Raw genomic sequence first — 26,060 nt, 5'->3', positions numbered from 1 at the left:
GGCCGTGGTCCTGTTGCCTTGTCCTCTATGTCTCAAGTCTCCTTCAGCTTCCCTCTTACAGAGATGCTGGTGGTAGCCTGTAGGGACCCTCGAGTATGGAGGATAATCCCCCATCCCAGAACCTTAACAAAATCCCATAGACAAAGTCTGTTTTGCGCGGAAGTCTGTGTCGCACAGGTTCTGGAGGTTAGGACCTAGTCATTGTGGGGAGCACTATTCAGCCCCTCACAGAGCAGGTAGAAGTCCCAGTGCTGGGGTTCCACACCCACCTCAGCTGTTGGTCCCTCCTCCGGGGTTGGGGTCTGCCCCAGGGTGAGGGCACAGAAGCTCAGGAAGCTCCAGGACACAGGATTCCAGCTCTGGCCCTGGGAGAACTCCCACAACTCAGAGCTGGTGCGCAGGGAAGGGGCTGTGTGGGGGTAGTGAGCTCCTCGCCCCTGGGGCATGGAAGTAGGAGCTAGACTGCTGCTTTGCCAGGCCTGTTGTGCAGAGGGTCAGCATAGAACTTGCCTTTTTTTTTTTTTTAAAGATTTTATTTATTTATTTGACAGAGATCACAAGTAGGCAGAGAGGCAGGCAGAGAGAGAGGAGGAAGTAGGCTCCCCGCTGACCAGAGAGCCCGATGCGGGGCTCGATCCCAGGACCCTGAGCCGAAGGCAGAGGCTTTAACCCAATGGAGGAGTAAAAGTCTGAAGTGGGGGCAGAAACTCATCTGGGAACAGAAGAGGCTGGAGCTGGGGGCACAGGGTTGAGGTCAACCAGGATGAGACCGTGAAGGAAGGACCACGTGCGTCACATGGCACAAATCCGGCGGGTATCTGAGAGCCAGTGTACGGTTTCCAGTGGGGGTTGGGAGATCTGTATTTTGGAACACAGGCTCTGGGGACCCGTGGGGAGTCTGTTCTGGGGGGCCGGCTCTCCCCAGGCGGGTGCAGGGAGCCAAGTGCAGCTGGAGGGGGCAGTGGGTGGGAAAGGGAGTGCGGCAGGAGGGGGCAGCTGTAGAGCTCTGCCAAGGCTGCGTGGAACAGTGGGATTCGGGAGGGTGTGTGCAAAGCTCGATGAGGACCGGGTGTATCCTAGGCGCTCAACAAACAAACACTCCCCTGCCTCCATTCCCATCTGTGTGCGGAGTGAGTAGGTGAGCCTGTTGGGGCCAGAGTGGGGGGGCTGAGATTTCTGAGGGGGGAGCTTTGGGATGGTGGGCAGTTGGAGAATCTCCCGGGAGGTGGGGATGGTGGGCTGGTCGCCCCCGTGGCCGGTGACATCCCCAGGATGAGGCAGGAATGGGGATGAGGGAAGGGGAGTATGTGGGCCCCTGATCAGGACCCTGAGGACCCCGGATCCTTGGTTTGGAGGGAGAGGGAGGGGCCCACAGCCACATTCCCCACAGGTACCCGGTCCTGCACTGGGGGCCAACCCCCAGGACAGGGCCAACCCCGCCTGGCTCACGGACCCTGCTCTATTCTTTGTCCTCAGCCTGATTTTTGGGATACTCACTGTGGTGACCGGCATCATTGGGGTTGTCCTGGGAGCGGAGGCTGCGAGGAGGTACAAGAAAGTCAACCCACGGGCCGAGCCCCTCATCTGCGCCTACAGCCTGCTTGCTGCCGGCCCCTGCCTCTTCCTGGCTCTCATCCTGGCCCGGGTCACTCTCCTGGCCTCCTACGTAAGTGGGGGCCCCTGGTGCGGTGCGGGGCGTGGGGAGTGGGTCACCCCTGTTCACGGGGGCTCTTTCTGTGCCTGGCCTCCACCTCTGGAGCTGCCCAGGGAGCGTCTGACTCCCCCATTTCACAGACGGGTCAACGGAGCTTTACCGAGGGCAGCAGAGCTGGGAAGGAGCAGAGCTGGGCTTCAAGCCTGAGTGGCCCTGACTGGGACTGACGGCTCAGACATGCTGGGCGCTCGAGGACACAGAGGGTGTGGGGCGGGGCATGAGGCCCGCATGGGCCGTGGCTGGGGCCAGCGCCCCTGTGGGAGGGTCTGACACGAACCCATGTTCCGTCACTGCCTCACACTGCTCATACCTCCCGGCCTCCGCCGGGGTCTGGGGTTGCTCTGCTGGGGCCCGGATGCTGCTGGCTCTGTGTGCAGGGGCCCCAGTGGGTCTTGGAGCCCTGCTATTTGCATCGTCTGGTTCTCGGTGCAGGTGACACGGTCGCCTCTGTCTTGGCACGGCTTCCCCTGCTTCTCTCCACGGGGGCCTCCCTTCTGGCCGCTCCTGCCTGGACCCTGCAGGGCTCCCCTCTCGGGACCCTCAGGCCCATCTCCCCTCTATGGCGTATGTTGGACCCCTGCCTGCGCTCAGGACGCGCTCGGGACGTGCCCGGCCCTGTCATCCTGATGCTCCCGGGCGACGTGCTGGGGTGCCCTTGCGGTGCCGTCTGGCGCGGGAGGGTGGGTGTGTCGCTGGCGTCCTCTGTCTGCGGTTGGGCCACCCAGAGTCCCTCACCCGCGTCCTCACTCCTCAGATGCACGCCCCGCAGCACCCGGGTCGGGGAGGGGGACGGCACGCTTCTCCCTGAGCCTGACGCGGGGACTGGCGCGTCTCTCGGTGTGGGCACTGCTCACCCGTGTCCAGCCGTGGGTGGGCTTCGACTGAGTCCCCGGGAATAGACAGGTCCCATCGGCTCGCGTTCTGTGCGTGTCCCCACGTGGCCCTCACAGCGCCCTGCAGGGATGGGCTTCTCCCCGCCGCTCACAGATTGGAAGACTGAGGCCCAGAGACAACAGCACAGACAGTGGGACACAGGAGGAGACTCAGCCCTCAGACGCTGTACTGATCTCGTGGTCCCCGAGGGGGGAGGAGCAGAGCCTGGACGGGCACTGGTGTCCTGGTGGAGAGAGCGGGAGCCTGAGTGGGAGCAGCATCCCGGCTGCCGGGGGCTGCGTGGGCCCGATCTTGAAGGCAGATGGAGGCCCACCACGGGCCTGTTCCGGCAGCGGCTGGGGCCCGGACCCCTGCCAGGCCCGCTTCTGCCGTGGTCCTGGCTGACTCTGGAGACTGCTCCTTGGCTGCATTCAGGGGACACAGCTGTCTCCCCCTCTGCAGCCTGGCGCCTCTCCAGAGCTGGACGGCTCGTCTGGAGATGACACTGCGCCGTGGCTGACAGGGCCAGCTGGAGAGATTCTCAAGGCCTGGCATGGGGGCGAGGGGCTGCGGGGCAGGTCGGCGGGCTGGCCCGGGATGAGTCCCTCCTCCCTCGGGTGCCGGGACGCCACTCCTTCCTGGGGCTCATGCTTAGGCCCGGCCGTGGTACCGACAGCATAGAGCCCCCCTAGGCCAGGCCCCAGCCTTCCAGGAGGAGAGCAGAACCTTCTGGACCTCCTGAGCAGAGGCCCTCTCCGTGCTTCCGTCTGTGCCTCCGACGTCTGATGGATGTTCTGGCTCGAGATCCGGCGCGGGTCACAGAACCCTCACACGTCTGGGCCTGCGCTCCGCTCCTCTGCCCGTGCCCTCCGCCTGGCACGGCGCATGCCTTCTGTCTTTCTCTGGGCCCTGTGCCAGGAGCCGCCTTCCTGGGCTGCTGGCCTCGCTGCTCACCTACCACGGTCATGGTCTCTTTTTCCCACGTGGCCAGGGACACCGCGGACCTTCCCAGGCTCCCTGGGGCCTCTGGAACCGGGTCTAGTTCCTCCTGCTGGCTCCCAAAGCCCCCAGTGGACTCCGGGATGGCCTTCGTGGCCCAGTCCCCCCTGCAGGCCCCTCGTGGCTCCCTCCCTGCCCCATCCGTCCACGGAGCCTCTGCTGACCACCGGGCCCCACCCTTGCTCGGCTCCCGGGGCTCTCAGCGTCTCTTGATCAGGCTCTGACCCCTCTCCCAGCCCCAGGGGGCCCAGGGCGGTTCCCATCCTCCTCAGCGCTGGGCCCGGGACACAGCACCAGGAATTCACATCATTCATTCACTCAACAAATGCGTGTGAGGGGCGTGCTGGTTTGAGTGTCGCAGTCAGGGCAGTGGGTGACACGAAATCAGCATGGCTGCTGGGGGTTACGTCCTCCCAGAGGGAGGCAGCGGGCAGGTGAGTCACACGAGCGATGTCGCGGTATTTCCGAGGGCGCGTGCATAGATAAGGAAGACCGGTGAGATGGGAGCGTCGGGGGTGGGCTCCCCTGGAGGCAGTGCTGGCTGAGGACCTGAGGCCTCCTGCAGGACATGAAGGGGGCCTGGGGGGTCACTAGGGTCCTGAGGCAGCCACGCACCTGCTGGGCCTGGGGAACCACGAGGACCCTCTGCTCAGTGTGGTGGGATGGACAGGAGGACAGGAGGATGGGGTCGCATGGGGCCTGGATGCAACGGTGGGACCGGCTTTGACTGGCAGTGAGGGGCATTTGCACGGGGCAGGGGGGGCATGGTCTGTCCAAGTGACTGGGCGGCTTCTCCTTTATCAATACGGGGCACTCACCACTGTTGAGTGGTAGCCCATCTTGTCTTCCCGGCGTGGACCATGTCTCGGTTGTGTTACCGTCACTGGCTGGTGCCCCTGACATGGGCTTGGGGCCGTGTGGCTGGGACCTCGTCTGTGTCCACGAGGGACAGTGGCCTGCAGTTTCCTCATGATCTGTGGTGCTGGCATCAGGGGGACGACCCTGTGGAAAGCCCCGGCAAGTCCATTTTCGGGAAGAGTTTGGGAACGATTTGCGTTAATTCATCTTTAGACGTTGTCAGGAGTCACCAGCGAAGCCGTCGGGTCTGGGCCATTGCCAGTGGGACGTCTTGTGATGACTGACTCGGCGTTGCTTGTGATAGATCAATTAAGCTTCTTATTTCTTTGTCATTCTCAATAGTTGGTGGCTTTCTAAGTGTTTGTACCTTTGTGTCGGTGTCTGACTTGTCCGTGGTAACCCCTTCCAGACCCGAGGCGTCTGTGAGGTCAGCAGGCATGCACCTCTCCCTCCTGGTTTTATTGACGCATGTCTGTCCTTTCTTTCTGGTCGGGGTCCGTTTGCTGCCCGCTTTGGTTTTCGTGATATTCTCTGTTGTTCTTCTGTTATTGGCCCACGTTTAGTAAAGATCAGTCTGGCTTCTGTGGACACAGGCGTGGGCAGCGCTAGACCATGGCCCCGACCCAGCCGAGGTGGCAAGGCGTGGGCCACAGCCACCCCACGGAGGCGAGAGAAGTCCGTGGATCCCAAGGAACTTTGGAGAAATTCCCTGATGACTCCGTGAGGAGTGTGGGGAGTGTGGGAGGATGAGGAGGGGCAGGGACTCACCTCCTGGGAGAAGGCCATGGGCAGGCATGCTGGGTTTGGAGGACGCAGCAGCTGGAGACAGGAGTCCCAGGGGCGGTGCTGATGGAGAGTTAGACGTGGAGTCTGGAGCCATGAGACACAATGTCATCCCTAAAACCTTAATGGGCAGGGACGGGCTGCGGCCCACCAGAAGGCCTGTCAGCAGGTTTGGGGGACGTCCAGGGTCAGTGTCAGAAAGGGTGTCCAAAGACGGCTGAGGGATTGCCTTGTGTTCAGAAGAAGAGTCACTTGCGTCTCTTCCATCCATCCGTCCATCGGCCGTGCATCCCCTCAGTTTCCAGCTCCCAGGAACCAGATCAATTCTTCCTGCACCGTCTCCGACTGTCCGGGGAGACAGAGCTGGCTTCCTGGGAAGGGCGCTTGGAAATGCGGGCACGTGTGTGCATGTGAGCGTGCGTTGCAGGACGGACATATTCCGGTCTGTAGACGCATGTGTGGACACGCATGGCCTCGTGTGTGTGCGTCTCTGTGTGCCCATGCCGTCATGCCGGATGGGGCTGGCACGGGTGTGCATGGCTGAGGAGACTGTCTGGCCCGCTGCTTGGCGAGGATGGATCGGGGCAACGTTGCGCTGGGTTTCCAGGGAGAGAGGGTCCCCGAGCTCATGATGTCTGGTCTGGGACCCTCCCGGGGGGACCCACGCCCAGGGCCCACCTCCGCAGAGCCTTGCCTCTCGCCCCTCCGCCCCGGCCCCTTGGCAGGGGAAGTGGGCTTCGCGGCTGTTAACCAGGATCCAGACACACACAGCAGGTCTTGGCTCACACCCCCTTCCCTGGCCGCCTTCCCAGAGCTCCTGTCCTTCGGAGGAGAAGGGGTTCACCGGTGCCAGCATCGCCACCGCTGTGGCTGGAGGACGGCCTGAATGTCGGCCATGCCTCCTCGGGTGGGCTTCGTGGTCTAGACGGAGGGGCAGGGGTCAGGGGACGGGTGCCCGTGGGCACTGAGCCTTCGGGGACAGACGCATGGTGTTCCCGCGACGGCATAGCCAGCTGTGTGAGCTGGGGTGAGGGCTGGGCTTTGCTGAGCCCCGGTTCTCTGGTGCCCGTAGGGTGCCCGTCCTGACCTCTTGGATTCCCCAAGGAGCTTGATGAACTTCCGTGCCTGTGCCAGTGGCTAGGGGCACGTGAGGAAACCAAGTGGTTTAAAACAACAGAAACACTTGTTTTGCTCATAAGTCTGCAGTCTGGGTGGGTTGGGGTGGGGATAACCTATCTCTTTCTCTCTTGAGGTGAACGGGGCAGCATGGCGCAGGGTTGGGAGTCGGACCAGCTGTCCGGGTCCTCTGCACTTGGCCAGGGCTTCCTCACAACACGGCGGCAGGCCCCCAAGTTCCGGCATCCCGTGAGGGCCTGGTGACGCCATGCTGCCTTTCTGACCCGTCCTGGAAAGTCCCACAGCAAGACTTTGTCCACATAGTGCGTTTCGCTGGGGCCACGGCTGCTTGCTCAGAATCAAGGGGACAGTCAGTCTTTTGATGGGGCTGCTGATGGAGCAGGGGACATGTTCAGCAGCCATGTCGGGGTAACTATCTGGGGTCCTCTGGGCGCGCAGCTCTGAAGCCCCACAGGTGTGGGCCACCCTCATACGGCTCCTAGTCCCATCTGCTCCTCTGGCCTCACAGGTGGGAAACTCTGGCGTGGGGTCTTCAGCCTCCCGCCCCTGCAGGGCCCCGAGGGGATCACGGCGCAGAGCTCAGCTGGGCGAGGTGGTGGGGAACGAGCAGAATCACTCACTCACCAGACACTCCCCAAGCCCCTCCTGCGTGCCGGGCACTGTCTCGGGCCCTGGGGATCCCACACTGAACAAAACAGGCAAAAATATGTAGGTGGAACATTAAACACGTCCAGTGAGTGGTACACTGGATGGGGATGTGTTCTATGGAGGACGACAGAGCAGGGAAGGAAGACAGGAGGAGGGACTGGGGCTGGGCCAGGTGGTCAGCGAGGACTTGCCGAGATGGACACTCACTGGCAGAGTGAGGGGCAGGGCCGGGTGGATGTCAGGGTGCAGTGCGGAGGGAGTGGCTGGCGAAGGGGCCCTCGGGGGAAGTCACGGCCGGTGGGCTTAAGGAAACGTGGTTGGAAGGGGCGAGCTGGGGAATAGCAGAGGAGGTAAGGTCAGAGGCAGCAGCCATGGGTGCAGAGCCCTATCCGTGGATGACCATGGCCTCAAGTTTGGGAGACGTGGGGAGTCACTGCGCAGACACGCACTGGTCTATCTTGTGGGTTTGTAGCAGGGACCTGTTGCCGCGTAACAAGTCGCCCCCGAAACAGTGATTTGTTACTTCTTACGCTTGGGTGGCTTGGCAGCTTCCACCCGCCCTCGCGTGGCCGCCTGGGCCTGGAAGACGGTGGGCTGGAACGTCCGTCTGCCTCCCATCTGTCTGTGGGCGGGGGCTCCTTCCTTCTGTGAGTGGACATGTCCTCTGCTGTGTAGACTGCTTTCCCGCGGGACCGTCTCAGGTCAGCACTCCAGGGAGGGGCAGACGGAGGCGCCACAGCGCCCGAGGCCTGGGCTGGGAGAGAAGCACCGCTGCTGTCATAGCTCATCGGTGGGAGCGAGGTGCAGGCTGGTGGGGTCCACCGTGACTGGCAGGGTGCGGGCACCAAGAAGCACGATGACGTGGTGGCCGCGGACTTCCTCGGGATTTGACGGGGTCTCCCTGGAGGCCACGTTGTCGGTAGAACGAGAACGGACAAAGTCAGAAACAGGGAAACCAGGCAGGAGGCTTGCGGGTAAGACAGGCATGGGCTGGCGGTGGCGCGGGCCCGGGGCGGGGGGAGGCCGTGTGGAGACAAGGTTGGATTCTGATACGTTTTGGAAGTAGAATCAACAGGATTTCCCTGTGCCTTGGGAATTGGGGGGCTGGGGGAGGAGCAGGGTGACCCCGGGGGTGCTGCACGCCGTCAGAGGCCGACCCGGGACATCGAGGGAGGAGCAGAGCTTTGTTTCCGATGGGGTGGGATTAAGAATTCGAGTTTCGAAGTGTAGAATTCGAGATGCCTCCTCAGACATTCGCTGCAGACATCTGGGCGTGAGTCTGAGCCTCAGGAGGGAGGTGTTGGTGGTCAGGGGCTGCCGCAAGGCTGAGCGGGTGGCGAGGGGTGCGCGTGCACAGGGCCAGAGGCCATGGCGGGACTCTGAGCGCTCCAGGCCGGGCCGTGGGTGCCCCCCGTTCCACCACCAGGTCTGCAGTGGGGCGGACAGCTCAGCCTGCCACACTGCACCCCATTCCTGTCTTCCTGCACGGGGAGCTGGAAACACGAACGCCAACGTGGAAAAGCACAGCAAGGAACGTAGCAGTGGCCCATGTTCTTGTCCCCAGAATTGCCGCCGCTCAGCACCTGGGCCCCGTTCATCGGCTAGGGGACCGTCACTCCCCGTGTTTCTGCAGACGTACACAGTTCATATTTCCCTCAGGATTTTGTTAAACCGGGGCACGTAGGAGGGTAATTTCAACACCAGACATGGCCTGTCCCCCCGGGCCCTCACCGGCTCCGGTGCATTCAGAGCTGAGCGATCGTCACATCCAGCTTGGAACACTTTACCACCCAGAAAGGAAGGTTCATTCTGTTAATCCGTCCCTCCCCATTTCCCCAAGCTACCCCTCCCCCAGCCCTGGGTACCCTAGTCCACTTTCCGTCTGCAGAGATCTGTTCATGCTGGATATTTCCTGTAAACGGACTCATCCTTTAGTAAACTTACATGAATTTACCTGAAGAAATTGAAGCGAAGTAGAAGGGATTGTTCAAGATCAAATGACTTTTAAGATTCTGGACTAACTGGTGCATCTCAGCGTTGGGAGAGGACACCTGCCTTCGTGTCCGCCACCCGTCTTCCCTCCTGAGCTCCCGGTTCGTGTTCTGTAACTATTTTCACTTTCAGCTCCTACCTGGCGGTGTTGGGGCTGAGGTCGTCTGTACCAGAGAGACTGCTGCTTGGGTCTGTTTGTCTGTCTGTCTGTGAGGCCGTGTTCTCGTCGACTCTTCCTTGAGTGGCACCGCCTGGCTCTAATACCCTCGGGTCAGTTTCCTTCCCCGTCACTTTGCATTTCTTCTCTTGTGTTTTGGCTCAAATATTGCTGCGGAGGATAAAGTTAGCCTAAATTTTTAAAAAGATTTTATTTATTTGAGAGAGAGCGTAAGCGTGAGTGGGGGCAGGGGAGAGAATATCAAGCAGACACCACTGAGCATGGACCCCCACGCGGGCTCCATCTCACGACCCACGAGACATGACCTGAACCCAAACCAAGAGTCAGACTCTTAACCGACGGAGCCACCCAGGTGCCCCTAGTTACCCTAATGTGTTAAAAAGTCCTACATGTTGGGTCTTTTTTCCAGCTGGATACCCGAAGATTTCATTATTTATTCTTGAAATTCAGTGTCTCAGTCAGTGAATGAGTTATCTCGTGTTGTGCAGCAAATCACCCCGAACTCAGCCATTTAACACAATACACGTGCTGTCTCCGAGCCTCTGGGGTGAGGGGCTGGGCCGGACCCGGCGGGCCCTCCACGTCACGGTCTCACCCAGGCCGAGGTGGGTGCTGGCCCAGGGTCCGCGGTGTCATCTGAAGGCCCGATGGGGCAGGGACCCACGTCCAGGCTCCCGCGGTGGTTGTCGGCAGCTCGTAGACCCTTGTGTGCCGTGGGCCTTGGGCCTCAGTTCCTGGCTGCTGGTGCTTGCCATGGGGGCCTCTGTTTCTCGGCAGCTCATGCCTTCAAATATGTGGGCTGGGAAGGCGCCATCCGGGTGCTTATCCTTTGATAAGGGAGTCCTGGTCTCCTCTGCCCTTCTCATTCCTCTCCATCCTCTGTGCCGAGCTCGGGCATGGGCTCTGCTGTGATGCTGAGCTTGCTCTGACCCCACCGAGTGGCTCTCCCAGGCTTCTCTGGGGTTCTGGTCAGGTTCCGGTCAGGTTCCGGTCAGGTTCTGGTCAAATCCCAGGTTTCCCTGGGGTTCTGGTCAGGTTCTGGTCAGGTCCCAGGCTTCCCTGGGGTTCTGGAAAGGCATTGGGAGTCCTCGTTTGATGCCTGGCCCCGGCAGCCCTCTGGGAGGTAGATCAAAGCTCTGGTGCGCACAGAGTCCTTCTACCTACCTTCCCGGTGAGCCCCTCTGGCCTGGAACAGACTCCGTAACGGGGTCGTCACTCACCTTCTCCGCTTCTCCCCGCTTCTCCCCAGCAGTCCAGTTAGGAGTGGGAACGAAGGACCCCCACTCAGTCTACACCCCCAGCAGTGGGGCCTTCGGGGAGGCTGAGCGGAGAAGTTCTGCCTTCTAGAACTGTCTGTCTCTCTCTTCCCTCGGCTGGCAGTATGCCATGTTTGTGTCATTAGGTTTTGTTCTTGGGTGAAAAACAGTTTGTTTCCGACTCGCTCCTTCTTCCTTCTGCGGGGAAGGGAAGTCAGTGGTGCCGTCCAGCCCTCTGTCTGTGCCCGGAAGTTGCCCCAGACGATGGGTAAGGCCCCTTCCAGCCTGAACGAGATCCAAACTCGGAGTCTCTGCCTCCCTCCAGGTGCCCGCTCAGCGGTCACCACGGCCTCAACCTCTGGTAGGGGATGCCACCCTCCTCAGCCCTGAGGACTCCAGAGCAAGGACCCAGGATGGGGCGATCTGTCCTGCCGCTGCCCACGGGGCACCCGGAGGAGCTGGCAGGCTCAGCCACCATGTGTGGCCACTACAGCTGTGATCAGGGGCGACTGAGGAGCCTCTGGCCACTGGGGTGGCCTGGCAGCTGGGCTGTGCACGTGCCCCAGCTCTGGGGGGCCGTCCAACAACCCAGTCCTGGGGGGCTTTTCGTTGTCTTGCATCTTGAGCTGGAGTAGCCAGCCTTGCCAGGGGCTGCTCAGAGAGATCAAGAGGGACCACTCGCCCTTCCTCTGAGGGCCGTGCCTCACCCCCCACCAGGATCTAGCAGTTGTCTCTTCTTGGACGGGCAGCAATGCCCACCTAGAGGGCCACAGTCTGCTGAGTCTTCTGGGAGGATGGCAGAACCCAGCCTGCTCACGGCCTCACTCCCCGCCTGCCAGCCTCCCAGGCCGCCGGCCCCCCAGGAACCGAGCAGGGCCCTCGCGCCCTGAAGCCAGTCCCTGCAATTACCGGTTGGCAGGCCCAGGGGCAGAGTGTGCCAGCCAGCCCGGCAGCTTGCTGGCGGCCAGCGTGTGCCAGGGCCTGTCCTGCCCAGCTTAGCCGCACGGGGCATGGAGCTGATCTGAGGGAGGGGAAGCTTGGGTCTGAGCTCTGTCCCAGTCTTCGGAGCCCGTGGGGGGTGCTTGCTTGCTATCCCCCTTCCTGGCGAGGCCTAGGATCTGTGCAGTTCAGAGTTCAGTTACCGCCGCTGCGGGATGACAGCCCCTCCCTGCCTCCGGGCTGAGCACCCCCTCCCCGCAGGCATTCTGCCTTCCCTCCTGCTCCCTCCCCAAGCCCACCTGTGTGTGCACGAGGAGAGGTGTGCACGTCCATGAGGCCACCAGAACACACACGGACCCGCTCACTTGTTCCCAGGCCCGTCCCGGCACGGACGCCACTGTCTGGCCGGCTTGGATGCCGCTGTCTGGCCGGCACACGCCACGTGCAGCAATGCTCTGAGTCATTGCTGTTGGCTACACAGCGCATGCTTGCGGTGTGAGTTGTGTGTCCCGGGTCATGCGTGTCCGCGTACGTGTGCAAATGCGGTGTGCACACGGTGAGGTCTTGCACACACATGCGTCTGTGCACACTCGTGTGGCTGCAGCGTGTGTGAGAACATGTGTGTGAGTCACGGCAGGTACGGGTGTGAGCGGGTGTCTCTGGCCGGGGTGACTAAGGCCGGGACATTCATCATCACTGCTCCAGCTCTAGGGAGTCCCCTTGGGTCTGAAACAGGGAAGCCAGGGGCTGGGGGTCTCCAGGCAGCGTGGCCAGGCCCTCTCTCCCGGGGACATGAGTCGGGTGCGGGGCGCTGCACAGGCACAAGGGCACGGTCAGATTTCCCTTTTGCCAGTCCCCTTGGGGGCCGGGGTCTGGAGACATGGTGGGGCCTGGGAACCGGGAGGAGGACAGGGAGGCCTGGAGCAGGTCAGCCGCGGCGGGAGGGGGGCCGATCTGAGCGACGTTAGGGAGCAGAGCGGACGGCAAGCCTGGAGGACCCCCACCCTGCGTCCAGCTCCGGTGACCGCATGCAGCAGTCTTTCCCAGACGAGAGGCAGCCACGGCAGGCTGCTGGGGGCAGCCTGTGCTGGGGTCTGTCCTGGCTGGCGCGGCCGCACAGGGTGAGTATGGGGTGCGGCAGATGGGAGGAGAGACAGAGCTCAGGACCGGCTGGTGAGAGGCACCCGGGGCCCTCTGGGCACAGGAGGGTGTCCAGGAGGTCCTGGGGCTGGACAGCCAGCCAGACTGGTGCCCTTAGGTTGGGGTGTCCACTAGAGTCTGAGTTGGCCACGGGAGCCCCTAAGCTCCAAGACCCCGTTTGCACGCAGCCCACAGGGAACACAGGGGCACAAGCCGAGGGAAGCCCACTGCCCTCCAGGTCGGGGGTAGCAAGGCCCAGAAAGTGGTGACCTCCCAGGGTCGCTGGGCAAGGCAGGTGGGGCCGCAGCCGCCCCTTCATGCGCGAGCCCTCCTGGCGCCTGGGGAGCCTGTGTAATTACGAGGCCAGGAGGCAGCCGCTCCCCACTCCCCACCTTTGCCCTGCCAAGCCGCACTGGGTGGTTGGGTGGCCGGGCGGTTTCCAGGTGTGTCTCAGGAAACCTGGCACCCCTGGTGGCTTGCGGCCGCGGCCTCCCTCCGCAGGCTCTATTCTGGGGTCGGGCTCCACCCTGCTCCAGCTGGAGGAAGGAGAAGGCATATTTCAGTCTTGCGGGTGTGGGGGAGCTGGGGAGAGACACGGGCACCCTGCCCAGGGTGTGGGGTGTGAGGACAGGACGGCCGGCCGTCCAGGTGGCTCGGGGAGGGCCATGAGAGTGGGCTGGCTTTCATGTGGCCGCAGGAGGCCTGGGTGGGACCCCGTCAGGCTGAAATGTGTGTCTGAGACCTGCCCCAGCAACTTCCCGATCCCCAGCCTGTGGGTGCCCGGCCCCGGGCTACAGAGTTCCTCGGTCTGGGTGGAGACGGGGGTTGGTTGCACGGAGGGAGCTTGCTCTGCTGCCCCCAGCTCGGGGGTCCCCCAGCACGGGGGTCCGTATTCCAGATGCTTGCCTCCTGGGGGCTCCTGCCCCTTCTTCTGGGCTCTGCTCAGTGTCACCTCCCCGCAAGGCTGCCCTGTCCTGGGCTTCCCTCTGGCTCCCCTCTGCCAGTTTCCCCTTGCAGAAGGCCAGAGGCAGGAGGGAGGTTCTCCAGAAAGGGGCTTGGTGTGCAGGCCTAGGAGCAGGGTGTAGTGACCCTGGCCGATGGAGGTGGCCGAGGGGGTGGGCGGTGGACGTGCCTGGGGTGTGGGAGGCGTGAGCCAGCCTCCTGCACTTCCTCTGCCCTGGGCGTTCGCTGGCCTCCGGGAACCAGAGCGCGGTTTGCCCCGGGTACAGCCCCGTGACTCCAGGAATGACTAATTCTGCTCCAGCAATAAGCTCTTGGAAGCTCTGAGAAATGACTTTCCCCCCCCTCTTGCTGCTTCATTAAGCTCTTCCTGAGTGAGTGGAATGAGGGCTGTCCTAATCCCCTGGCATGGGGCAGGGGACTTAAGGGGCTGGGCAAGACAGGCCCACAGTGGCCACCCCCCTGTCTCGGTCACTGGCAGACCCTGCGGTGGGGCTGGTGGTGCAGGACGGGGCCTAGAAGTCCTGGCCCCCTCCTGCTGGGCCCCAGGACGGACCTCAAGGCCTGGGCCAGGGGGCCGTTCATCAAGTCTCGGGGCCCGGCCCTGTCCTCTGGGTCCTGGTGGGCAGCCCGCCCAGACGGGAGTGTCGGCCCACCCTGGAGGCCGCTGGGACCGCAGATGGGGTCAGGCCTCTCTTCCCCCACTAATCTCGCCAGCCCCTGTCTCTGTGCAGGCAGGAAGAGCCAATGCAGGGAGGGGTTGGTGACTGCGGTCCTTGTCCACAGGTGTTCCTGGCCCTTGGGGAGCTGCTTCTGTCCTGCAACTGGGCAGTGGTTGCTGACATTCTGCTGGTAGGTGTGGGGGCTGGTCCCGGGGCCTCTTGAGGGGAGGGGGCTGGAGTCTGGCTCAGGGCTGGGAGGACCTTCCGAGACCGTGGGGTAGGGGACCGAGGTCATCCTGGTACTCTCAAACATATCTACTGACCATGGCCTCCATTTTTGCCAGTGAGCAGGTGGAGGCTCAGAGAGGGCAGGTGCCCAGACCAGGGTCACAAAGCATGTGAAGGTATCGTGCCAGAACAGGAGCCCAGGCTGGGTCTCCAGCCCTCCCTCTTCCTTGACCGCACTTCTCAGCAAGCCAGCTCTTTGGCCTGGGCTCTGGGTGTGTGGATGGGGACGGGGGACTTCAGGGTGATAGCCACTGAGCTGGGGGGTGGGTCTGGCTCGGCCTGTAATGCGGCTGGTACCAGTCCAGCACGTGACGCCGCTCTGCCCAGAGTGCGGCGAGGCCCTCACCGAGCCCCGTGCTCTCCGTGCAGCTTCCCTGTCCAGCCTCCCGCCTCCCGCTAGGAGCCATCAGGGGAGGATTTTGGACGCTGGTGAGCTTTGTTCAGGGCCCTAGACCTGGGCCTCCTCCTGCCTCCTGGGGGGCTGGCATAGTGCAGCCCACACCCAGGGGAGCCAGGGAGCCTGGCGATGGGCTGACCGCAGTCCTGAGGCAGCCGGGGCTGGGGCCTGGTCCACACCTGGACTTCAGCCTCACCTCTGCCATTTCCTAGCCGCGCGTGACGTGGGCAAGCCACTCTGTGTCTCGGGCCTCAGTTTCCCCATATGGACAATGGGGTGAGATACTCGTGGGTTATTGTGGGTGTGATGTGACAAGGGCCCCAGCCAGGGCTCTGCCCCGTCCGTCTGCTGGCTCCCCAAGGACTCCTGTGCCCTCAAAGCTGAGTCTGAAAGGGCCATGCAGGCCTGCTTGATTACTGCTGTTGATGGAGAGGGTCACTCCCCGCCTAGACGTTCTGCTCCCCATTCCATAGCCCAGGCTCAGCCGGTGCAGACAGCGTTGCCCTTTGACGCCCGGTGGGGGGGTGGGTATCAGCTGCAGGGCTGGTCGGTCTTTTCTGCTCCTCCCTCCAGGCAGAGGACCTGGGCTCCTGCCCAGACTTGGCCACGACGAATGGCCTTGGGCCTCGGTTTCCTCGTCTGTGAAGAGAAATGTTCATGACCAGCCTGGTAGGGTCAGCCGGGTGGCCTTCAGGAGAGCTCTCCGTACACGGGAACGTGCCGGCCAACATCTAGCCTGGGCTGCCCATTTCAGGCATGGGAGCTTAGCTACCCCCCCACTGGCATCTCAGGAACCAACCCCTGCAGCTTCCTCTACCCCCCACGGTGCCACCCGCTTTCCACACAGCAGCCCCACAGATATGCGAGGACGGCACCCGTGTCCCTCCTCCCCATCTGATGTCTGTGTTTGCAGGAATGATTAACCTCCAGGACCTTTGCAGGGCTGTGCGGATGCTGGGGGCAGGGGAGGGGAGGTGCGGGGGTGGGGGGGGGTCAGGGCCAGCCAGCCGTGGCCTGACCCGGCTGGCTCTGCTGGGGAGCTGTCTGGAGCTGCCCAGGGGCCTGTGCTCCCTGCGGTCCTCCCCGGGCTTGGAGGCAGCCAGTCTCTCCACCCCAGGAAAGCTTTCTGTCCCCCCCTTCTGGAAGCCCCTTGGCGAAAGGTCGCTTTTAGACCCCGTGGGAGTCTGAGCTGACTGGTCTTTGCAGTCCTTGGAGCTCAGAGAAAGTGGGGAGGCTCCAGGAGGGAGTGCTCTTGGGCCAAAGGCAGGTGGGGGACAGGCTGTGGGGGGCGGGCCGTGTGCCGCGGAGGGGCAGGTGTGGAAGGTGACAGAGGCCCGGAGTGCAAGCAGCTGGGCATGGAGGGGGGTTTGGGGGGTAGCTGGAGCCCGGGGGATCAGAGGAAGCTGTTTTCCAGCACTCAGGCAGGGGGACCCTCAGGGGCAGGGAGGGTGGGACCGCGAGAGGGGTCTAGCGGGGTGGGATCCGGACTAGAAGCCTGCACAGGAGGGCAGGAGGCCCCGCGCCTGCCAGCCAGCTGCCTGTCCTGCCTATCCCGGGGGTCGCTCGCCATCAGCCCATGACATAGCCTGCTCTCCGGCCCTCCGGTGCGCAAGGAGACCCAGGTTCTCCCTGGGGCAGAGATCTCAGGGACTGGCTGGGCTGGGGCTGTGGTACCTCAGTGAGCGTAGGAACCAGGTGTGGGGAGCTCGTTACAAATTCTGCCTCCTCAGGACGCGAACGTTCCACGTGCTCCTGATAGGGACGCTCATCAGAGCACCCGGGGAGAACACCGCTCTGACACAGCCGGCTCCCCAGTCCATGAACCCCCTGCAGGGTCCGTCCTTGATCCCACACCCCTCTGACGGGAGGCTCACCCCCTGAGCCCCAAGAGCCCCTGCCTCCTAAAGGCTCATGAGGGAAAGGGTCTGGCTCCCTCACCCACCTCCAGCAGCCCCTCTCTGGAGGGTACTGCTCCCTGGGAGGCGGGGGTCGTGTCCCCCCAGGCTGAGCTCCCTGCGCTCCTGACTGATGGCGTCTCCAGCTCTCTCACAAGGCCCAGGAGGGGGGCCTGGAGCTAGGCTCCCCTGGCCAGCAGCAGGGAGTAGAGCAGAAGTGGAACTCACCATCTCTCTCAGGTCAGGTCTGTCCTCTGGGGTCCTCCTCAGCCAGTTTCCCCAGCCCCCTGAGGGCATCACCGTCCCGTTCTTCCTGCATCCCGGTACTCTCAGTGCCTCCCTGTTCTGCACACCCCCCATCCCACCCTCCCCAGCGCAGCTGGCCGTGAGGGCTGAGTGGGGAACACAGGAGGCAGGCTGCCAGGGAGTGCGTACCTGGTGGTTGCCGCTCTGATGTCCTGTGGGCCCTTGGCCGGTGTGGGTTATGCCCCAGGCTACAAAGGGAACAGCTCTTCTGAGAAAGGAGAGTCAGAAACAGAGGTGCTTTATCTCAGAATAGAGTGGGCCTGCAGTTTTAGGAACCAAAGCTTGTCCTTCTAAAATTGTCAGATTTGCCTGCTCCCCCCACCCCACCGGCATCATTTGGCAGCAACAGGACAGAACAGGTTGGGGACACACCGCTCCTGCCCCCGACAGCAGGGGCTGGTCTGGGCCCAGCACTTCCCAAGGGCGTGGAAGGGACCTGACTGAGGGTCCAAGCCACTGGCATGGACTTCCCTGAGGCCCACCCTCCAGGCCAGTGGCGCATAATCCCCTAATTATGGGCAAGAAGGAGGCATGAGGGGCTGTTGCAAAGCTGAGCTCAGCAACTTCTCTGGCCTAACGGCAGGTCCCGGTACAGGGGGGCAGGTCCAGCTTCTCTGGCTGCCTGGACAGAGTGGCTCAGTGTCTGGTCCAGGGCCCCCGGCATCGCCCATCTCCCTCCCTCTGCCTCAGCCGCGTGGAAGCTGAGCTTGTCCTTTTCTCTGTCTTCCAAGCGTCCCACAATGCACAGATATCACAGGACAGGCTCCTCCTTGCTCGTAACAGCAAAGCGGTGGACGGCCAGATCCTGGAGGAGTGGGCCCGGCTGTTTGCTGGCAGGGTGACCCTGGAGGGGTGACCCACGCTCGCCGGGGAGAGTTCCCTCATCTGTGACACAGGGATCATCATCCTGCCTCCCTCTTGGCGTGGCTGAGTGGATGTAGGCGTGTGGAAGATCTGTAAGACGCAGACAGGAGACGTTTCATCCACGTCACATGTGCTCCATTTTCTCTCCTGGGCTCAGGTTACAGACACCTAGGTCTTGGGGAAGGGGCTCTGGGGGGAGTACTTCCCGTTGGAACTGTGTGGCTGCTGCTTGAACCCCTCCCCTGGCTTCCGGCTGGGTTCTACTGGGCTCGTCTGCTTGGCTGACTTTCGGCGGGTCCCCTCTGAGCCTGGCGCCTTGCCGTGCTCCAGGGAGCATGAGAGAAGGCGGACAGGGGCCTTGCTGCCCACAGTGTGGGGGTAGGGGGAGGGTAGGGTGGGGGGTGCGTGTTCAGTCGGGGTACACACAGGGGCTGTAGGGCAGGCCCCCGATATCTCGGAAGGCAGATTTCGGGGGCCAGGCAGAAGGGTCTGGAAGTGTTCTGGGGTCGGAGCATTATTTCCGTCTGCTGTCCACAGGAAGAATGGTAACGAACCTGTGTCCCCCCCCCCCCCCGTAGGTCCTCTAATTACCCCTGTTTGGGGATGCAGACCCTGAGGTCACACAGCTCGTGAGTGGGGGGTCTGGGATTGGAGCTCACTCTGTTCCAGAATTCATACCCTCTTCCAGGGGTTGCGTGGGGGTCTCTCCAACAAGGCCGTCTTTGGTGTCTGCCCAATGTGGCTTGAACTTCCCGGGAGAAGGGCCCAGCCTTCTGGGCCCCGCCCGGGCACCCATGCACGTTCATGCGGGCCTGCACTCCTGCCTCCTCGACCTGAGCCGGGAGGCCCCGTCCCTTGAGTCCCAGCCCGGCCTGGTCCCTGCCAGCCCCGGAGCAAGCCCTGGAGGTGTGGGGCCTCATCCCGGGCCATGGCATCCCCAGCCCTCGAAGGGGCCTCATGTCCCGGTAGTAGGGCGTCGCTGACTCCCTGCGGTCCCACTGGCTTGGCCAGCCTGCCGCAGCTCCCAGACAGTCCAGGTGGGAGCAGGAGGCGGGACAGAGGGGCTCCTGTGCCCTGCCCTCCTCCAGAGCTCCCCCAACGCCCCTGTGTTTTGCAGTCCGTGGTGGTGCCCCGGTGCCGGGGGACAGCCGAGGCGCTTCAGATCACAGTGGGCCACGTCCTGGGAGACGCCGGCAGCCCTTACCTCACTGGACTTGTAAGGGGGGGTTCCCAGCGGGGGCGGGGGCAGCCGCTGCAGGCCGGCAGGCCGGCGGGCAGGCGGGTAGACGCAGCCTGTCTCTGCAGATCTCCGGCACCCTGAGGGCCGCGCGGCCCGACTCCTACCTGCAGTCCTTCCTCAGCCTCCAGCACAGCTTCCTGGGCTGCGCCTTCATCATAGCCCTGGGGGGCGGCTGCTTCCTGCTGACCGCGCTGCGGCTGGAGATGGACCAGGCCCAGGCCCGGCAGCCTGGCACAGGTACCCCCAGCCCTCATCCCCCTGCCAGGCTCGGGGCTGCGCCTCACGGGAGCAAGCGGCACAGGCCGCCCTGAGCAATCTCACTTGTTAATTTGTACGTTCGTTCAAAAGTGGCCATTAACCACCCGTCCCCCGTCCCCCCAGCTATGTGCCAGATGCGGGGGGTGAACACCCAGGGTGCTCTAGGGCAGGGAGATAGACGAGACACAGACAGGAAGAGCGGAAGACAGGGTACGTTCAGGGTGATCAGTGCTATGTACAGAGAGGGGTAAAGTAGACCAGGGCAGGAGGGGGAACACGTGGGGGCGGCTTCCAGCTCTTGAAAGGTTGTCCTAAAGGTCCTCGATGCACAGGTGACCTGGGAGCAGAGGCTTGGAGGAGGTGAGGCAGGGAGCCATGCACCTTTCTGGGGGGAAGGGGCTCCCGGCAGACAAACAGCCAGTGCAAAGGCCCTGAGGTGAGCCTGTGGCTGACATGTCTGAGGCCTGACAGGGAGGCTAGTGTGGCTGGAGAGGGAGTGAGAGTGAGAGGGACAGTGGTAGGGATGGGGCCAGAGCAGGCAGCTGGGGGCCTTGTAGGGACTATGGCCTTTGCTTTGAGAGGGAGCCCCTGTGTCGTTTCCTGTAGACAGGCCCCGAGGTGTTTTATTTCTTGTGTGAAAGCACAACTGTAGTTGCTGTGTGCAGAACAGACTGGGGAGTCAGCGTGGAAACAGGGGATCGCAGGACACTCTGTGTCATCAGGGGAAGCAGTGGGGCTGGGACCTTGGGGGTGGCCTTGAAGGTGAGAGGAGATGCATCTTGAGCGCGTTCTGAAAGCAGGAGTGAGGGGTTTCCTCGCCTGGTCCCAAGGCACCTTCTGCTTCCTCGTCCTTCCCACAGGGACCCCTGACAGCAAGGACACCGAGAGCCAAGCCCTGCTTTCTGGCACAGGCTCCGTCGCCAAGGACCTCTGAGGCCCCCACGCCCCGGCGAAGAGGTCCCATTCCCCCTGCTGCACCCATCCCTACGGCCCCGCAGCCTCTGTGCCCCAGTGCCTGTCTGGCCCAGGCTCCAGGACCCTGGCTGAGCCGCACCTGCTGCAGCTTCACACCCGGCCGGGGCGCTGGCCGAGCCTGTGGGCTGTGGATTGAGCTGTCCGCGCCCTCCGCGGGAGGCCTGGGCCGCTCCAGCCTGGGGCCGTGTGCCTGGTTCCCTGGGCTCTGATTCAAGCGTGGCCAGCACAAAGCCCATGGATTTCTGAACAACCGAGTTATTCAGAGCCTCCAGGTGTCTCTACTGGGAGTGGGGGCAGGAGAGGAAGAGGAGGGCGGCTCCCCAGCCAGGACCACTCCCTCTGCGGGTCAGCAGGGCACAGGACACCCCTTTGCCTCGGTCACCCTCTGAACAGAAAGGGGGTCATCTGGGAGTCTCGGAGGAAGGGTTCCACTCTGGTGCTTCAAACCCCCAGGGGAGGCACGTTGGACCCTGCACGGACTCAGCTGCCCTGGGACCAGGTCGGGGTGGAGAGGTGCTCGCATCACCGCCCCCCCCCACCAGCTCCTGCTCCGTCTCCGGGGCACAGCGTGTGGGCCCGGCTGGCTCTGTGGGGACTTGTGCTTGCTGCTGGGCTCAGAGCAGCTGGGCGCAGCAGGAGCCCAGCAGCTTCCAGGCCGGCAGCCCTGGGGAGGCGTGTTCTTCCTGCCCCAGGAGAAGGAGCGTCTCTCCCCCTCCCCCGGGGCCTGGCCAGCAGAGGCCTGCCTCCCGGCACCAGACTCACGCACCCCTCCTGACCCTTGCTGGCTCCGTGCTCACCTCCCTGCCCCTACTGCTGGGGGGTGAGCTCTGGGCACCAGACCCTCCGGCTCAGCCCCCATCCTTAGCCCTAACCCTCAGGAGTGGCTACCCTGAGGCTGACCAGCCCCTCACCCAAAGTTTCACCCTTGGAGCTCACAAAATGGGCTGCCCCTGAGCTTGTGAGGAACAGCCTGCACCCAGTCACACTGTACGCAGGGGATCCCACATCTCCAAGCAGTTTTCTCCTACCCCCAACTCGTTTCTGACCCTGTGTGCCCGGAGACGGGTCAGAGTCCACCCTGGAAGGGCTCAGTCCTACAGGGCTGCTCCCCCTGCCCCGCCCACTGGACTGGCCAAGCACGGGTGCCCGTCGTCAACTGTAGCCCTGAGTGGCCAGGGGCAAAAACCCAAGGCCCCCAGGCCCCCCTTAGGTTCTTTTAATCGGCTAGAGCGGCTCACGGAGCCCAGGCGATTTCCTCGCCAGTTACCGGTGTATACTAAAAGGCGCCACTCAGGAGCAGCCGGGGGAAGCGAGGGCCAGGACGCACTTCGGGGCAGGGGCAGAGCTGCCGCGCCCCCTCCAGGAGCCCACCCACGCGCATCCCCACGTGCCACCCTGTTGCTGTTGGCTTTCATGGACGCTTCATTACTCAGACACCATTGATTAACCCATTGGCTTTTGGTGATTGATTCAACCTCCAGCCCATTCGCCGTCTGTCGCCAGAGGTCAGGGGGTGGGACAGGGAGTTCTCCCGGCCACCAGCCCCCCTTACGTGGGGCCCAAATGCCTCCTCATTAGCAAACAAAAGGCACCTTTAGGTCTCTCAGCATTGAGGAAATTCCAAGGGTTTTAGGAGCTCTGTGCGGAAACAGATGAAGACCAAACGTGTGAGCCCCTCGGTCAGACTCGGTTTCTGCTGAGGAGACGCCCAGTCTGGGGGGCGGGCAGGATGCCAAGGACCCACTGGGCAGCACCGGCTGTGACCTGGGACACTTCCTGTGCCTCACACTCCCAGCTGTGTGTCAAGAGGGATGTTGAGTGTGGCTTTTCCAGCCCCCATTGTGTGATTCTTACGGGCTGAGCCAAGGCCCGCAGAAGCCCTGCTCCAAGGTCTGACCCTTCCACCCTGCACCCTGGAAAGGACCCCTGAGAGGCTCCCAAGAGTCAGAATGGTCACCCTACCTCCCGCACCCCAGCGTCCAGCGGCTGGGGAGGATGATCGGAAACAGGTGGTGGGCAGAGACTCTGATCCGACCCTGCCCCTAGATCTCACAGTCCAACACAGGCAGGGAAATGCCAGGCCAGGTGAGGCACACCACCCCTGTGGGCAGAGGAAGGGGTTCTGTGCCCTGAGAGCCTCTGCGCAGGTTGGGGGGGGAGCTGGTCAACAGCAGGAGAAGGTGTGGGGAAAGGGCACCCCCCAGGAGAGGGTGGGCCCGGCAGAGGTACGGGGCGGGGAAGGCAGAAGGCTGCTGTGGTCCTGTGGGGCTGTGTGTGCTTTGGGGGCAGGAGAGAGTGGCTGGGAGCTGGGACTCGAGTCCTGAACCCGGGGTTCCTCTGACTCAGTGCATCCCAGGGTTTGGGTCACTGGGTTGGGCAGGGTGGTGCTGGCTGGGACTGAGCTGGACAGAATGCCCCGCTTGGAGTTTAGGGTGTTCTCATCTCAAGTTTGGGGGCAGGGCGGGGGCCTGGGCTGGTGGCCTCTGGGAGGGAGAGACCGGGCCTGCTCTGCTGGCTGTCCTGGCCAGCTGCTCACACTCCCACACTCCTGTCTCACCGGGCGGTCACTCAGGCCTTACCGCCCCGGGGCCACAGGTGCCCAGCTGCTCAGGCCGAGCGGAGGAGTGGTCAACCCACCACACCTGTCTGGCCTAAAGGACAATTATGAGTAATCCCGGAGGCTTGGAGACTCTTGATAGCCTTGTTCATGGGCGTGTTCGGTCAGCAGGCCCAGGCCCTCAACCTTGACCCACTCCCTCCGCGAGTTCACGGCTCGTGCCGAACAACATGTGCTTTCCAGCTCCCAGGTGTCATCACGGCACGCAGGTGTGTGCGTGTGGTCTTCTCTGTGTCTGTGGGCCAGCAGGGGAGGGTCGGCGGTAGGTCCGCTCTTCCACATGGACCGCAGGCCTGGAGGGTGGGGCGCGGGCCTTGAGATGGTCACACCAACCCTTGAGATGGTGTCCCTGCAACTCCGGACACGGGTGTGTCTGTCCCATCCCCTGGAGCGCCCGCCTTTCCTCCCCATCTGAGTGGGAATGTGGAGGGTTGGGTTGAATGCAGTCTCTCGATACAGAGCTGGCAGGCAGGGGGGTGCTGGGGGGGGGGCGCTGGCGCCAAGCTTTCCCCGTAACACAGGAAAGTGTGCCCCTTCTGTGCGACTCTGTCCGCTGGGGCTGGGGGGCTGTGTGCAGAAGGAGCCGGTGGCCACACGGGGCAAGGGAGGGATTTGCTGGAAGCCTATTTGGAGCTCAGAGAATTAAGGGGCACAGTCCAGATTCAGGAGGCCGGGTTCAGTGTACGCCCTCCGTTAAAGGCTCTGAAAAGTCCAGCCCCTCGGTCAGGAAACCTGGTGTGGTCCGGGCATCATGCACAAACGTGCAAGGCCTTTAGCCAGCCCTGAGATCAGGGGTGTCCTCTTACAGGGGACCTTCCCCAAAGTGCCAGGCGAGCTTCCCCGTTTTCTTGCCACCCCACTCAAGATTTAAAGCCTGGGGCGAGAGAGTCCAGTGGGACCCTTGGGCATTCCTTGATTTTTAGCTCCGGTAAGTCCAGGAAACCAGGGTGCTGCCGGGAAGTGAGGAGAGACTCTGAATATCAAAACAAAACAGCAGCAAAAAGAAACAAACACTAGCAGAGATGGTGTCCGTCATAACCATCTTGGGCAGGCCACGGGCCCCCTCTCAGATGCACCTTTGGCGGGACCGGGACCGGGAAGAAGCTGGGCTCAGGGTCCTTTGTGGGATCCTTTGTTTCTGACAGTCGGAGTCCCGGATCAGAGGAGACTGAAGCTTCGATCATTTAGAAAGCATTAAAAATGTTCAAATGACAGAACAGGGACTTCTGTGTTCATGGGGACTCAGCCATCTGTTCTGAGAAGGAGAGAGAGGCAGGGACAGAGCATTCTGAGCATAACTCGCGAGGCAGGCCCAGGCTGGGGGATGGAGCAGCCTGGACGAGTCCCCTGCATGGCAACGGCGGGAGCCGAGAGGGGCTGCCATCTCCCTGGGGCTGGGTGCTGACCTGTGGGAAAGGTAATCAGAGGGTGGAGGCAAACGGCATATGGACGCTGATGGAGGGTGGAGTCAGTCAGGGAGAAAATGCCTCCTCCAGAGGGGCCAGGAGAGGAATCTGGGTGGTTGTCTGAGTCACTCAGAGCAACAGGGACTCGATGCAAATCAACACACCCTTCCTGCGCACCTGCTAAATGTCATTTACTCATTCAATCAACAAACATGCTCCAAGCACCTCCTCTGCACTGGGCTGTGGGGAGGAATCAGATGGGGTACGGCCCCTGAGGCTCACAGTTGGGGGGTGGGGTGAGGTGTGTTGGGGTGGGGAGTAGACTTTTGTACAAACATAATCAACACAACGAGTTTGGTGGGAAGGAAGCATACACAGGTTACTCAAGTAGCCCAGAGGAGGACATTTACCAGGTGGGTCAAGGAGGCCTTCCTGGAGGAAGTCCTGATTTATGCTGGTTTTTTTTTTTAATATTTTATTTATTTAACAGAGAGAAATCACAACTAGGCAGAGAGGCAGGCAGAGAGAGAGGAGGAAGCAGGCTCCCTGCGGAGCAGAGAGCCCGACGTGGGGCTCGATCCCAGGACCCTGAGATCATGACCTGAGCCGAAGGCAGTGGCTTAATCCACTGAGCCACCCAGCCGCCCCTATGCTGGGTTTTTGACAGAAAGGGAGAGGAGTGAGCTGGGTAGAGCCCGGAAGCAGAGCCTGTCTAAGGGCAGGGGGAGGGGGCTCCCAGGTGACGCTCTCCGTGGTCCTGAATGGCATTGCGTTGAGGGGAGACCAGAGACTATGTGCACGCACCCCAATTCCTGTAAGCTTCCAGGCTCCGGAAAGTGAGATATCCATGAGTTCAGGGGTAAGTCTGAGAGCTGGCCAGGAGGATCTGAGGCTGGAGATCGGCATGGGTCATGAAGGTTCTGATGGGTCTTGGAGATTGTGTTAAGGAACTTAGATGTTTTTACCCTAGGGGCAGTAGGGAGCCGTGGAAAGGTGGTGTGCAAGGTAGTGATGAGGTCCCATGTGTGATTTAGAAAGTTATTGGCAAAAAGTAAGGAGGAAAGACTGGAGGGGGGTGTTGGGGCAGTTGGTGTTGGGTTGCAAATGGTAAGATGTTGAGTTGGGTCAGTGAACAACGGGACACTGGGGTTTGGAAGACAAAAAGTGGACAGGCCCCAGAGGCGGTTGTCGAGGCAGAAGGAGTCCCCCATGGCCCTGGGTGCCCTCTGCAGTGACAACGAGGAGGATGGTGCTATTTGGCAAGAGATAAGTGATACCGGGATGGTACAGCTTAAGGGAGCGATGGTGAGTTCAGTTCTGATTGTGCTGAGTTCAGGAAGCTGTGGAGATCTGGGTGGTGGGGGAGGGGGTGCGGATGAGGCCACATCTAGAGATGGAGGTTGGGGTGTCCAGGGCACGTGGGTGATTGCTGAGAGCCTGCCGAGGGTGAGGGTGCCCCCTTGAGAAGGGAAGAGACAGGCCTGAGCCCTGGGGGGTGGGCAGAGGGGACTGAGATCCCCTTTATCAGCTTTGGGGAAGCTGGTGTTTCCAAGGATGCTCTGCAAAGCTCGAGACACCATACCGGATGCTCTGTGGGTCATGGGGACACGGCAGCCTACACCTCCCCCTGGGAGACTCACAGTGTACGCCCTCCGTTAAAGGCTCTGAAAAGTCC

General features: G+C 62.3%; 1 protein-coding gene across 8 annotated transcripts in view; it reads left to right on the top strand.

The window, feature by feature from the left end:
• SPNS3 (sphingolipid transporter 3 (putative)) overlaps positions 1–21,809 on the top strand; it is a 33,700-nt gene extending 11,891 nt beyond the window's left edge. For 5 of the 8 annotated variants that reach the window (XM_045985949.1, XM_045985955.1, XM_045985952.1 and 2 more), the window contains 5 exons: positions 1,477–1,666; positions 14,264–14,329; positions 19,007–19,105; positions 19,195–19,366; positions 20,248–21,809. In XM_045985949.1, the coding sequence (XP_045841905.1) occupies positions 1,477–1,666; positions 14,264–14,329; positions 19,007–19,105; positions 19,195–19,366; positions 20,248–20,321 (601 nt within the window). In that variant the 3' untranslated portion in view covers positions 20,322–21,809. Of the gene's footprint in view, positions 1–1,476; positions 1,667–2,146; positions 2,776–14,263; positions 14,330–17,756; positions 18,519–19,006; positions 19,106–19,194; positions 19,367–20,247 lie in introns of those variants that run through there. The other 3 variants (XR_006815977.1, XM_045985954.1, XM_045985953.1) reach the window with 3 other exon arrangements.
• The last annotated feature ends 4,251 nt before the right edge of the window (positions 21,810–26,060 follow it).

The sequence above is a fragment of the Meles meles genome, chromosome 18 (genome assembly GCF_922984935.1).
Source record: "Meles meles chromosome 18, mMelMel3.1 paternal haplotype, whole genome shotgun sequence".
Taxonomy (NCBI): Eukaryota; Metazoa; Chordata; class Mammalia; order Carnivora; family Mustelidae; genus Meles; species Meles meles.
The sequence above is the reverse complement of the archived record's forward strand: the minus strand, read 5'-3'. Positions and strand labels throughout refer to the sequence as shown.